This window comes from Panulirus ornatus, chromosome 59 (assembly GCF_036320965.1).
Source record: "Panulirus ornatus isolate Po-2019 chromosome 59, ASM3632096v1, whole genome shotgun sequence".
NCBI classification, from domain to species: Eukaryota; Metazoa; Arthropoda; class Malacostraca; order Decapoda; family Palinuridae; genus Panulirus; species Panulirus ornatus.
In genome coordinates, this window is record NC_092282.1 from 2,216,521 (window position 1) to 2,228,828 (window position 12,308).

The window sequence follows — 12,308 nt, forward strand, 5'->3', positions numbered from 1 at the left end:
GTAAAAATCTTTTTATTTACATGCACAAGAACAAGAATATATATATCAAACAAACATGACTCCAAAGATCAGGGATGCAGAAAAAACAACCAACCAGAAAAACACATTTAGATACACCACCTCACTTGTAGCACAAATTTATATAAATAATACCATCATGAATGTAGAGTAACTATCAAAACTAAGTGTTAACTGAGGGATTATCAATTTTGTAAAAGCCGGTAATCTATCACCTCAGTTATGCAGACATAACACACCAACCTCCCTTAGTGATGTGACTCCACAGCTGGAACCAGCAAGAATAAATTCTGCAACACATCCCTTATTTATTGTTGGATGCAGCAGCTTCAGCCAAGCATCTTGGCTCTCTAGTCATGATTTGCAGATGGATCATCATAGTTGCAGACAGTACATGTTTCTAGCAAAATACTCATCAGTCTATTGTAGGTGGCTGCCTGTAATCCTGGAAGAGTTACTCAGGAACTATAGATGGCATAGCCAGGCACTGTGAATAAGTACTACTGTGGGCACAGCAGGGCAATGTATACAAGTCCTGTTGAAGGTGTAGGCAGATGTCAAGGAGCATAGCCAGGCATTGTGAACAGGTACAGAGATAGTATACCTGGGCACTGGAGACGAGTGATGCTGAAGATATATTCAGGTACTACAGAGATATGCTATTGAAGGCATAGCGGGCATCGTAGATAAGTGCTGGTAGAGACATATTCCAAAAGTAATGTAGGGCATAGCCAAACTTTGTTGATGAGTGCTGATAAAGGTGCTTTCGTCACATCCGAGTATTGAAGATAAAGTTGGTAGAGTAATAGTACAGGCATACTCTAGGGTTGATGTAGGTGTAGCTAAATGCTGGGAGAGGGTGCAAATGAGCTGTAACCAAACCAATTGCGGTATGCTACATTGCAGAGTAGCACCAATGAGTCAGAACCAAGCTAAACAAAGTATTTATGAAATCAATGTAGGTTTAAATACAATCGCTTTTGTAACATATGCACTTATATTATATAAAAAGCATTAAATGAATAATGAGATTATTTACCAAGAATTCATGCTCCAGGTTAGTGGTACTTTAAAGTGCTACACATTGGTTTTGGAAGTTTACACATCTTCAACATTCAAGCTGCATTAATACATTACATACATCTGTAAGCAAATATTGTGATTGCATTTCATGTTGAATTTCTAGCTTTTCATACATATCTAAATGCCAAATTCAGATGCTTGTTTAAATTTGGATGAATATACATTTGCAAGATGCATACATTCAAATTTCAGAGCAAAGTATATATTGACAGGTTAAAAATTCAACAGGAAAAAGTGATTAATCTATTCATATGTAAAATTATCAATTGTAAACTTTACTTTCTAGTCATTGTTTCTTAATAATTGAGTTATGAAATGTGTCATTTTATTAACTGATAACAGCCCAGCGTTCTTTCCAAAATATATATTTCTAGGAGAAAGTTTCATAGTAGGGCTATAAGTTGAAATGGCTCAGTTTATGGGCACAGTTAGCTTTTTTCATTATACCCACACTATATCTTGATAGTGAATTAGGCTATGAGCGATTAAATCACATTTCTGCTTATACAGAATACCACATTCTTCGCATGCATACATATGTTTTTCTTTTCGGAGAGCAGGCATTCTATGTTTTGTGTGGATACGTATGTGATTTTTCAGATAATGTTTGTGAGCAAACTGTTTACCACATTCATTACATTTGAACCTCTTTTCTTTAGTATGCACAAGCATATGAGTCTTGCAGTTGCTCTTTTGATTAAATAGTTTTCCACAAATCTCACATATGAATTGCTTTGCTTTAGTGTGAATGTTTTTATGCTGCGTCAAATTACCATTTGACAGAAATGCCTTCCCACACTCTTCACATCTGAACTTTCTCTCTTTGTTGTGATATAAATATCTATGCTGGCGGAGGTCCACAAAGTAAGCAAATGACTTATCACACTCCTCGCAAAAGAATTTAAATTCTTCTTTGTGTGTTAACTCATTCATGGAAGGACTATCCTCCACTTTAACATGCACAATCATATGTATATTAAGATCTTTTTCACAAGTGAAATATCTACCACATTCCACACATACAAAGGTACTCTTACTTTCTTCTTGTTCTGTGTGTTTATGTTTGTCACTGTAAACAAACTGTTTGATACACTCTTCACATTTAAACTTTTTCACTCCTTTCTGCAATAATTCAGTTTTATGGATACTGTCATCACCAAAATACTGTTTTCCACAATCCTCACATATGACCCTCTCTTTATCAGTGTGTAAAAGCTTATGTTTATCTAGGTTATTCTTATTAAAGAATATTTTTCTACATTCATGACACTTAAATCTTTCTCTCTTTATAGTCTTTGTGGTATGCAGAATCATATGTTTCAGAAGAATTTTCTCAAGACCAAACTGTTTCCCACAATTTCTACATTTGAATTTTTCTTTCTTTCCAGACTTCTTATGTATAACAACATGTTTTTCAAAACTCTTCTTTACAGCAAAGTACTTTCCACATTCTTCACATTTATATCTCTTTTTATCTTCTGGTTTCTTTCTGTGCAAAGCCATATGCTTTTGGAGATGTTCCAATAAATCAAACTTTTCCTCACATTCATTACAGCTTAAAGATTCTTCTCCTACATGAACAGCACTATGCACTTTTAACTGACATTTTTTTGGAAACAATTTTCCACAATTTTCACATCTGTACTCCTGAGGTGTTCTCTTAAGGGAAGACTTGACCATCTTGATAGTCGTCTTATTGTTCCACTGCCTACTCCAGACAATGGATGGTGTGAATTCAGAGCAACATCTGGAAATATAGTTTACTTTAAACGCATGTGATACAACACAAAAACATAACACGCTATATTTCAGAATTCTAATGAGAACACATAATACACCGAAATACAAGTAAATTTTCAAGAAATAAACATTGTATGAAATGGTGTCACTTAACTAAAAAAGATTACCAGAGTTTGAAGTAAACAAGATTACCAGAGTTTTCTTTGCATTTCTTTTCAGTCCACCACCCAGATTCCTCATCTATATGATAGTAAGCAGCCTGCTCCTTAAGGACCAGTCAAACAATTCTGAAGGTAGTACATCCTGTACCTACTAGGATTCATACTCTCTAAAGACAAAAATTCTATATTCATACTCTCTAAAGACAAAAATTCTATGATTATTTCAACAGATATCTCATGACTAAATAAGGAAATTCCATGATTTCAAATGAAAGAAAGCTCTCATCTTTATGTACTTTCCAAACATTTTCAAGTCAACAACAGTCCAGCCAGAAACAAGTTAACACATCAATACAATTAGAATTATGTAAAATATAACATAGTGTTGGTCCAATAAGCCTAAAAGATACAAATAAAACACTGCTCAATGAAAAAAAGGGCAATCATAGGAATTTTAAAGTTGGTACTCGCTGAAACCACACTGAAATATGTATGATGTTTGATAACAGTTTTAAGAGGCTGTCTTACAGTCTACAAGTGTTTGACATGCTACTATTAACATCACAATTTCCCTAAATTTCAGAGCCCTTCTCACTGTTGCCTCATTTCTATTGCGGAATAAAAAAAATATGGGTATGATTAAGTGTAGCTCTGTCACCTTACCAATTCTGGAATCTAACAGATTTTATCATGGAATGATACAATTCATTGTAGAGTATGAATTACATCTGGGATGCTTGATTGCAATCTATGATAGTAAATACATCAACATAGGGGAAGGTTCTGAAGATGAAGGGAAATGCAGAGTTAAATAACATAAAAGTCAACAAAACACCTGTAGTCACCCAGTGTGTTGACTGCTATATTTGCATTATTTGGCATGTGTCATGCTGAAATAAAGGATGTCTGGTATACTTTGCAATGTATCACTCTAAAGTAAGACTATTGATCCTCATCATGCTTTCCTGTCACTCTATCATCTTCAATGAAACTCTACTATTCTATACGAAATTATATTATATTACATGTTCAAACAGTAATAGAATTTAAAAAATAATGCTCAAAATCATACCCCAACACTCATATTTTATTCTCAAGAAAATTTACTACCAAATTAAGACAAAATGACTCAAATACAAAAACTGTTTTATTGGTAACATTAATATGCATCATTTTCATCACTAATCAATCTAAAACTTCTCATTTCTAGCACTAAATTTTTTTCCTGTACAGATGTTTCTCAATAAAGTTGCTTGATTAAGATGGCATTTGGAAAGTTCCATATATAACCACTAAGAGAAAGAAAGGACTCCAAATTCAAAAGCTTCAGTCAGAATTTATTCTGAGTAACAAAATAATTCGTTAAGTAACATACTGATTGTGTTTCCAGAACCAGTAATGATTCCTGACTTTTACAAGTTTCAGAACCAACATATAAGAGTTCACCCGAGATCTCGTGATAATGTCACTCAATTATTTGACAAAGTTCATCATCATTCTTTTTCAACGTAACTTAGCAACTACATCCCAACCCAAAATCTTTAAGGCTTACATCTAATGTAAAACCTTATTAATACATGTTACAAGACGTTGCGTGATCTCTGCTCTCCTAGTTCCCACTAATCAGGTCTGGACACATCTGCCATGCATCCTCGTCAACCTACCTGGGTAAGTAGAGACAATGTCTTAAAAGAGGACAGTTTCCGATATCTTTACCATTAGTCTTTAAGCATGAAAGGTTTTACTGAATGTTTGTTGATTATCCATATTACCTATGTTGACAGATTTATAGTTTTTAAACAACTTAGACCGTACACAGCACAATACATTCCCTCTGACCTCACTGTTAGATATTACTAATCTGGAACACGCATTACCTTGTAATACTAATGATACACACTGTGGCTATGAACTGATTGCAGTATCTGTAGTGACGTTGTATGAGGGCGTATCATATGAAATTAGCAATGGAATTAGTATTCATAAATACTCAGCGTTCAGATTCATCACGTCAGATCAGCTGGAGTTTCCATGTAAACAAAATCCAAAATAAACGTCAAGACTGTCGCCATAATATCTACCTAGTAAATAAAACTGGTAAAACTATGGTTTGGTATTACAATGGGTGATAATCTTCATAGAAAGGAAACAAAAATTATTTCTATTGAAATACGAAATGATGAGGGACAGGAGGGTGCATGATTTTCAAAATGTTAATTTGGGGGAACATTCACCACTGAGAAGAGAAAATACAGATTAATACATCTTCAGACAGATTGGGGGCGATACAAGTATTGGTGTCCTTAAAAGCACAGAGGTAGTAATGAAGGAGGGCAGCATAATCCTCGTGGAGTGCAAGTGGGCAATAATTACGTGACCTGGTATCTGACCTTCCTCTCTTTACATTGTACGTGGACAGGTTTATTCAGGGGGACACTTTTTGATAATTCTTCATTTAACAGTTTGTCACATTTAGAATGACCAAAAAGTATATTTATATCATGATAAAATTGTTTCAGTGACAATGTAACTGAATCATGATCGATCTTTGACACATTTGATCAAATGTAAATATGTCTTTTTGTCATTTCATATACAATAAACTGTTAAATGAAATAATTAAGAAGAATCCCCCAGAATAAACCTGTCCCCACACAATATAAAGAGAGGAAGGTCAGATGTCAGGTCACGTAATCAGTGCTCACTTGCACTCCACAAGGATTATGCTGCCCCGCCTCAATACTAACTCTGTGCTTTTAAGGACCCCAATACTTGTACCTCACCAAATCTGTCTGAAGATGTAATAAACGAAAGTACTCACCGTCGTTATTTTCTCTTTCCAGTGGTGATTGTTGCATATATATATATATGTATATATATATATATATATATATATATATATATATATATATATATATATATATATATATATATATATATGTATATATATATATATATATATATATATATATATATATATATATATATATATACAGAATTCATCATACTTCATCGCTGTTTCCCGCGTCAGCGGGGTAGCGCAAGGAAACTGACGGAGCGCTTGATTCTGTGCCGAGCTGGGAAACTTGGTATTCACAGTGTGAGCCGGTTCCAACCAAGGTCAGCAAATGGACAAGAATGAGGAGCAGGTGATATCAGGGAGGGGGATGAAAAGGCTTATGTCATATGTTACTACCCCAGAGACGTCAACTTGGATGTGCTGCACATAATTGATTAGCATAAGATTATTAAAGTCATTCATCCTAAACAATAGTCTTTTGGGAACCATTACCTACACCATCATTTTCGCACTAATTAAGTGGGGAAAGTGTATATAGATATATACGTTTGTAGGCATGGACTGTGAATCTTGAAGGGTATGTGTTGTTATCAAATAATGCCACTGTGTTTCTTCCTCGGTCATTCCCGTTTCTGCAAAATACGTGCCCGAGAGATGGATGCACATATCCACATTATCCATCCCGAGGACATAGAGGAAGAGCTGAGTATAGTATAGAAAGATATACACGTAGGTTAATATAATTAGAAAACAAAAAATAGTTTCTCGGGTTAGCTTGGTGTTTACACAACTATTTTTATACCATGTTAATTTTTAATTATTAAATAAAATAGAAGATGAAATGAAGTAATGTAAAATTAGATTTTTTTTGCTAAAGTTGTATGATTAATTACGTATAATTTTCTTGTCAAAATACTTTTCAAATGTCTTTTTTATAAGAAAGAACAACTTGAACAATCGGCATGACCCTTGTTTTTGACTTTAGCAGTTTTGGACAGGTGTCATATATTCACCTATCAATTTATAATATACGTGCTTGGATCGCTTTAATGAAACTGAATCGTAGACTCTTGTCTCGTCTGACACTCAGGTTTAAAATTGGTGAATGATCGTCGTGGTGATCAGCCGCCTTGGAATAATGCCATTGAACCGAACCAACACTTCGTTTCTGACACCTTTACTAAATACCATCATTTCAAAATTGATTACCAAAAGACGTGTATGTATACATACTTGACCTTTCCTATCGCTTTAGAAACGGAGTTAAGGATATTTTCTATGATAGAGATGAAGTAGAGAAAATTAAATGATTATTCAAAGATTAACTAAATACTTTGATAGTACCATTTTCTTTTATATGCAATTATGAAAATCAAACAGGGAAAGACTATTTCTAAAATCTTGTACCCCTGAGAACTGCATATGAATTAAGAATTAAGCACAGGGTTGCCCGTGGTATAGTGGGCTCTGGGGTGGGTGCGTGTGTGTTGTGAATATGATGAATAATATGATCAGCTCTCATGTATATGTTTCTATGTTTGCATATAGTTGTATTAATGTGTACATAATCATCTGTAGATGTATATAATGATGAAAACGTATGTGTATGCTTGTTGCAGATGACTGCCATGTGCATGATCTGGTATGTGCTGATGACCACGAGGGTCATTGTGTGTATGTGTGTGTGTATGCACTTTCTCTAAGTCATGGTAGCTACGACCTTGCATAGTCCTGGGAGACGACAACAGCATCATATGTCACACTCTCATGAGTGTGGGAGGAACTTCATGCGTTATGAGGCAATGCACCCAGCCTGGCCACCCCTTGGCGATCCCTCCTGGTGGGGAGCTTCATTCACAAACAGACGGACGCCGGTCCTCCGCAGCAACAGTAACTGCTTTTCTCCCAACATGGCAGGTAAGAGATTTCTTTTAATATGCCTTATATATATATATATATATATATATATATATATATATATATATATATATATATATATATATATATATATGTGTGTGTGTGTGTGTGTGTGTGTGTGAATATAGATTTGTTCAGAGTGCAGCAGTTAAATGCGATAGGAACCACAATGATGCGCACAGTTGTACTGCATGGATTAATATACTATTACTCCATTCAATGAATCTTAGAATGTAATGATTCATATGAGGTACTCATATTCCCTACGACAATAAGGCCTCACTGCATTAAGAAGAAAAAAATCGAATTTGTTAAAGAAAGAATGGAAGTGTGTTGGCCACGTCTGGCACTCTCTCACCAAGGACAGCACAATCAGTAACGTTACACCTCAAGGTCGGTACAATGTCAGGAGAGGAAATTTCAGCTATCTTGCATACCACACTCACAGCCTTTCAGTGGGTCTCTGAGACCTGTTTAACATGCCTACCACAGGCAATCTACCCACTTAACAACAGAGAAAATATAGTTTGTTTATAGTCGATCGTCATGTGTATGAATCATCAACCTACGTTGATTAATATATTATCAATCTGTTACTCGTTTTGATCACGAGGGTCAAGAAGGAAGACATGGCTGTCAATCGAACTCTACGAGGGTCAAACTGTTGTGTGGCAGTACAACCCGAGGGAGGTTTGTAGTTGCTAGCTCTAGATGGTACTAAATGTATAAAAATATATCAAAGTTTTGTGACCATTGTATGTTTGGGAAGATGCTTGAATCTGAAGATAATATATCAGTGACCATAACTTTCCAGGTGAAATAGACTTTGGCGGTGATTAACAATGATCGCAGCGGCCCTTTGAGAGTTAAGCTCGAAGCTTCGTAGTTAGTGTCAGTAATTACTCTATCAAATGAGGCATTTGTGTATTCAAATGAAGCCTATGAATATCTCAGTATCGCTCATGTGTAATTTACTCATTAGGCTCATTTTTAGCATTGATTGAACTTTATATCTGTTCTGATTGGACAGTCAGAAGCACAGGCACTTTCCATCACACACACACACACACACACATATATATATATATATATATATATATATATATATATATATATATTATTGTTATTATTATTATTATTATTATTATTATTATTATACTTTGTCGCTGTCTCCCGGGTTAGCGAGGTAGCGCAAGGAAACAGACGAAGGAATGACCCAACCCACCCACATACACATGTATATACATAAACGCCCACACACGCACATATACATACTTGTACATTTCAACGTATACATACACAGATATATACATATATACACATGTACATATTCATACATGCTGCCTTCATCTATTCTCGCCGCCACCCCGCCACACACGAAATGTCATCCCCCTTCCCCCGGGTGCGCGCGAGGTAGCGCTAGGAAAAGACAACAAAGGCCACTTTCGTTCACACTCAGTCTCTAGCTGTCATGTGTAATGCACCGAAACCACAGCTCCCTTCCTTGATTCAAGCCCCACAAAACTTTCCATGATTTACCCTACACGCTTCACATGCCCTGGTTCAATCCATTGACAGCACGCCGACCCCGATATACCTCATCGTTCCAGTTCACTCTATTCCTTGCATGCCTTTCACCCTCCTGTATGTTCAGGCCCCGCTCGCTCAAAATCTTTTTCACTCCATCCTTACACCTTCTATTTGGTCTCCCATTTCTCCTTGTTCCCAACACCTCTGACACATATATCCTCTTTGTCAATATTTCCTCACTTATTCTCTCTATGTGACAAAACCATTTCAATACACCCTCCTCTGCTCTCTCAACCACACTCTTTTTATTACCACACATCCCTCTTACTCTTTCATTACTTACTTGATCAAACCAACTCATGCTACATATTGTCCTAAAACATCTCATTTCCAACACATCCACCGTCCTCCGCACAACCCTGTCTATAGCCCATGCCTCACAACCATACAACATTGTTGGAACCACTATTCCTTCAAACATACCCATTTTTGCTCTCTGAGATAACGTTCTCCCCTTCCACACATTCTTCAACACTCCCAGAGCCTTTGCCCCCTCCCCCACCCTGTGACTCACTTCCACTTCCATGGTTCCATCCACTGCCAAATCCACTCCCAGATATCTAAAACACTTCACTTCCTCCAGTTTTTTCCATTCAAACTTAACATATATGCTCCCCCTTACTAAGCTCTTAAAGATATCTATGCCTAAGGTGGCCTTAATATGGAGCATAGCACAAGTCTTAAACACAGGTTTGACAGGTAGACCCAAGTGCTACTGTTATTCATAACCATTCTCCCTCAGCAGGAACCAGGATGTTGGCAGGATGTGTGGCATTCATCCTGCTGGAAGTGTCCTGGGCTCTACTGCAAGTCAAGACTCCTTACAACATCCTTACTATGGATTCTCAGACCATCCACTTCCGCCATCTGAAAGGTAAATTGTATATCTTCATGGAGGAAGTCAAACAGCCAAGATAGAGGCATCAGGCTCTCGAAGGGAGTCACGCAATCATAGTCTAGGGGTCAGCTGCTGTTGTCAGGAAGATGCATAATGTGAGTGACTGTAGGGCTGAGAGAAGGTCTAGTGTGAGCGGCTTAGGAGGCGCTCTACTTGTGTTTCATGCAGTAGGTATGGGAGTTCAACAGACCCACCAAGACGGCCTCTTACTGGGCATCTGCGAACTTGAGGCTGCCTTTCACGCGAAAGCAAACTACCATCTAAGGGGGGCTCCTTTTCCAAGGGAAATTCCTCCATGGAACTGTACTTCTTTCCGTAGTCAAATGAAGATACGGCCCTGTCAAAGGTGACCTCTCACTTGCGGTCTCACCACCTGCTGGCAGAGCTTGGCGATGCCTATATAGACTAGAGAAGTGTTGAGGATCACAGATTACCTTATAGTGTTCAGGACTGGAATGATTATGTCCTTTACTGTAGAAAATGTAACTATAAACAGTGACGGTGACTATGCTAACTTGTAGGGCACCATTTACTACAAGAAATCCTGGTAATGTATGATAGCTTATGGATATTGCGGCAGCCCATTGGTTCTGGAAGTTATATAATCTCATGCTATATTCTGGCTGGCAAAGCTGCAGCCTAAACTTACCTTCAGAATGGTCTTACTTCTGTTCCATTGTTTCTGTGGCTGCATCAGTGAGTGACAACAAAGGCATCATGATTATCATTACGAACCAGGAAAAGAATAGTTTATGGTAGAAAACAGGCATAATGATCTGTGACTGAGGGAATTAAAAGGATTGTAGTTGATCAGCAAAGAGAGGGAGTGTGCAAATTTTCATGGCGTGGCCTGATCATGAGTATGGAAATATTTACTATTTGAATAGCTATGAAATGGAAAAAAAAAAAAATTTGGATACTTTCAGTGCAACTTACAGGAAGGACTAAGGGATAGACTGCAAGGTTTTCGGTGTGTGCTTGTGTGTGAAGGTAAAGCTGAGGCTAGGGTGAGCCAAGGGTGTGTTACGTCCTTATGGTTGTGGGATGTCATCTGCATGGATCTTTGATGGAGGTCTTGGTCTCAAATATAGGACGAGGCATAGGTCTGAAAAAGAATGACAGCTGTTGGTTAATATATGCAGATAATGCACTCCAAAAGATGGAAGAGAAACTTTCAAAACGTGAAAGCCTTGAGGAATGTGTTGATGTGTAAGAGAGAAATACCTAGCAGGATATTTAATTGATATTGAAGAGAGTAAACCATGGAAAGCTGTGTAGGTATGTATATTTGCGTGTGTGGACGTATGTATATACATGTGTATGGGGGGGGGGGTTGGGCCATTTCTTTCGTCTGTTTCCTTGCGCTACCTCGCAAACGCGGGAGACAGCGACAAAGTATAATAAAATAAATAAAATAAATTGAAGAGAGGGTTGAGAATATGTGGTACCAAAAGTGCAGAATACTGGAGATGGAAAAGTCCATGTTGAGGTAGGTAAGAGGACAATGAGGAGTAATCAAGTTACTGGCAGCTTAACCAAAGCGAGAAAAAACTTTTTAAATATTGTATCCCTTGGGAGACATAAATAAGTGGACAGCTGACATGCAGGAGCATAATATAAATGTGCTGCAAGATACTAACAGAATGAAGGCCATAGGAGTGGATTTTCCAAGACTTAGATGTGGAGTAAGGACAGTTTCATATTGTACAAGATAAGGACATTATGATGAGATATAATAGAGATGAGAGATATTGTGCACAAAACTTGGTTCAACTTTAAAACATGAAAAGTGATATCTTAGCAGTAGTTCTTACCCCTGACTCTCACTCTTGGCAGGAGAGGCACATGTGTCATGGGGCCTGACCCTTCCCGAGGGTGTGGAAGGTGAGGCGTGTGGAGAGGGAGACTCCTGCCTGGACTTTGGGATTGCTCGTGTGGTTGTGACGACAGATGACCACTGCCAGAAGGTATCCTGGAGGACCACCTCCTTGCCAGAGCTGAAAGACTGCGTGCTGCTGGAGGGCCACTGGTAAGGGAGCAAAGTAGTTTTTGAGTAGTGTGTAGAAAGGTTTTGGTTGGAGTAGCAGTCACTTGATGCTTA

At 37.5% G+C, this 12,308-nt stretch overlaps 2 protein-coding genes across 8 annotated transcripts in view; one reads left to right on the forward strand and one right to left on the reverse strand.

Moving 5' to 3' along the window:
• Window positions 1-5,103, reverse strand: LOC139767243 (uncharacterized). 6 transcript variants are annotated; one of them, XM_071696394.1, is made up of 2 exons: window positions 4,903-5,075; window positions 1-2,848 (listed from the first exon to the last, which is right to left on the reverse strand). In XM_071696394.1, exon 2 carries the CDS (start codon window positions 2,779-2,781, stop codon window positions 1,543-1,545), a length of 1,239 nt encoding a protein of 412 aa, XP_071552495.1. In that variant the 5' UTR covers window positions 2,782-2,848; window positions 4,903-5,075; the 3' UTR covers window positions 1-1,542. The 6 variants fall into 6 exon arrangements, 3 of the variants coding, with proteins under 3 accessions (XP_071552495.1, XP_071552493.1, XP_071552494.1); XM_071696392.1 differs by having other exon boundaries at window positions 4,880-5,074; XM_071696393.1 differs by lacking the exon at window positions 4,903-5,075 and adding an exon at window positions 4,667-4,865.
• The window catches only part of LOC139767242 (myogenesis-regulating glycosidase-like), a 19,699-nt gene continuing 11,933 nt past the window's right edge, over window positions 4,543-12,308 (forward strand). The window contains exons 1-4 of one of the 2 annotated variants that reach the window (XM_071696390.1): window positions 4,543-4,670; window positions 7,422-7,719; window positions 10,052-10,183; window positions 12,044-12,236. In XM_071696390.1, the coding sequence (XP_071552491.1) occupies window positions 7,509-7,719; window positions 10,052-10,183; window positions 12,044-12,236 (536 nt within the window). In that variant the 5' untranslated portion in view covers window positions 4,543-4,670; window positions 7,422-7,508. The remainder of the gene's footprint in view (window positions 4,671-7,421; window positions 7,720-10,051; window positions 10,184-12,043; window positions 12,237-12,308) is intronic. The other variant, XM_071696391.1, reaches the window with a different exon arrangement.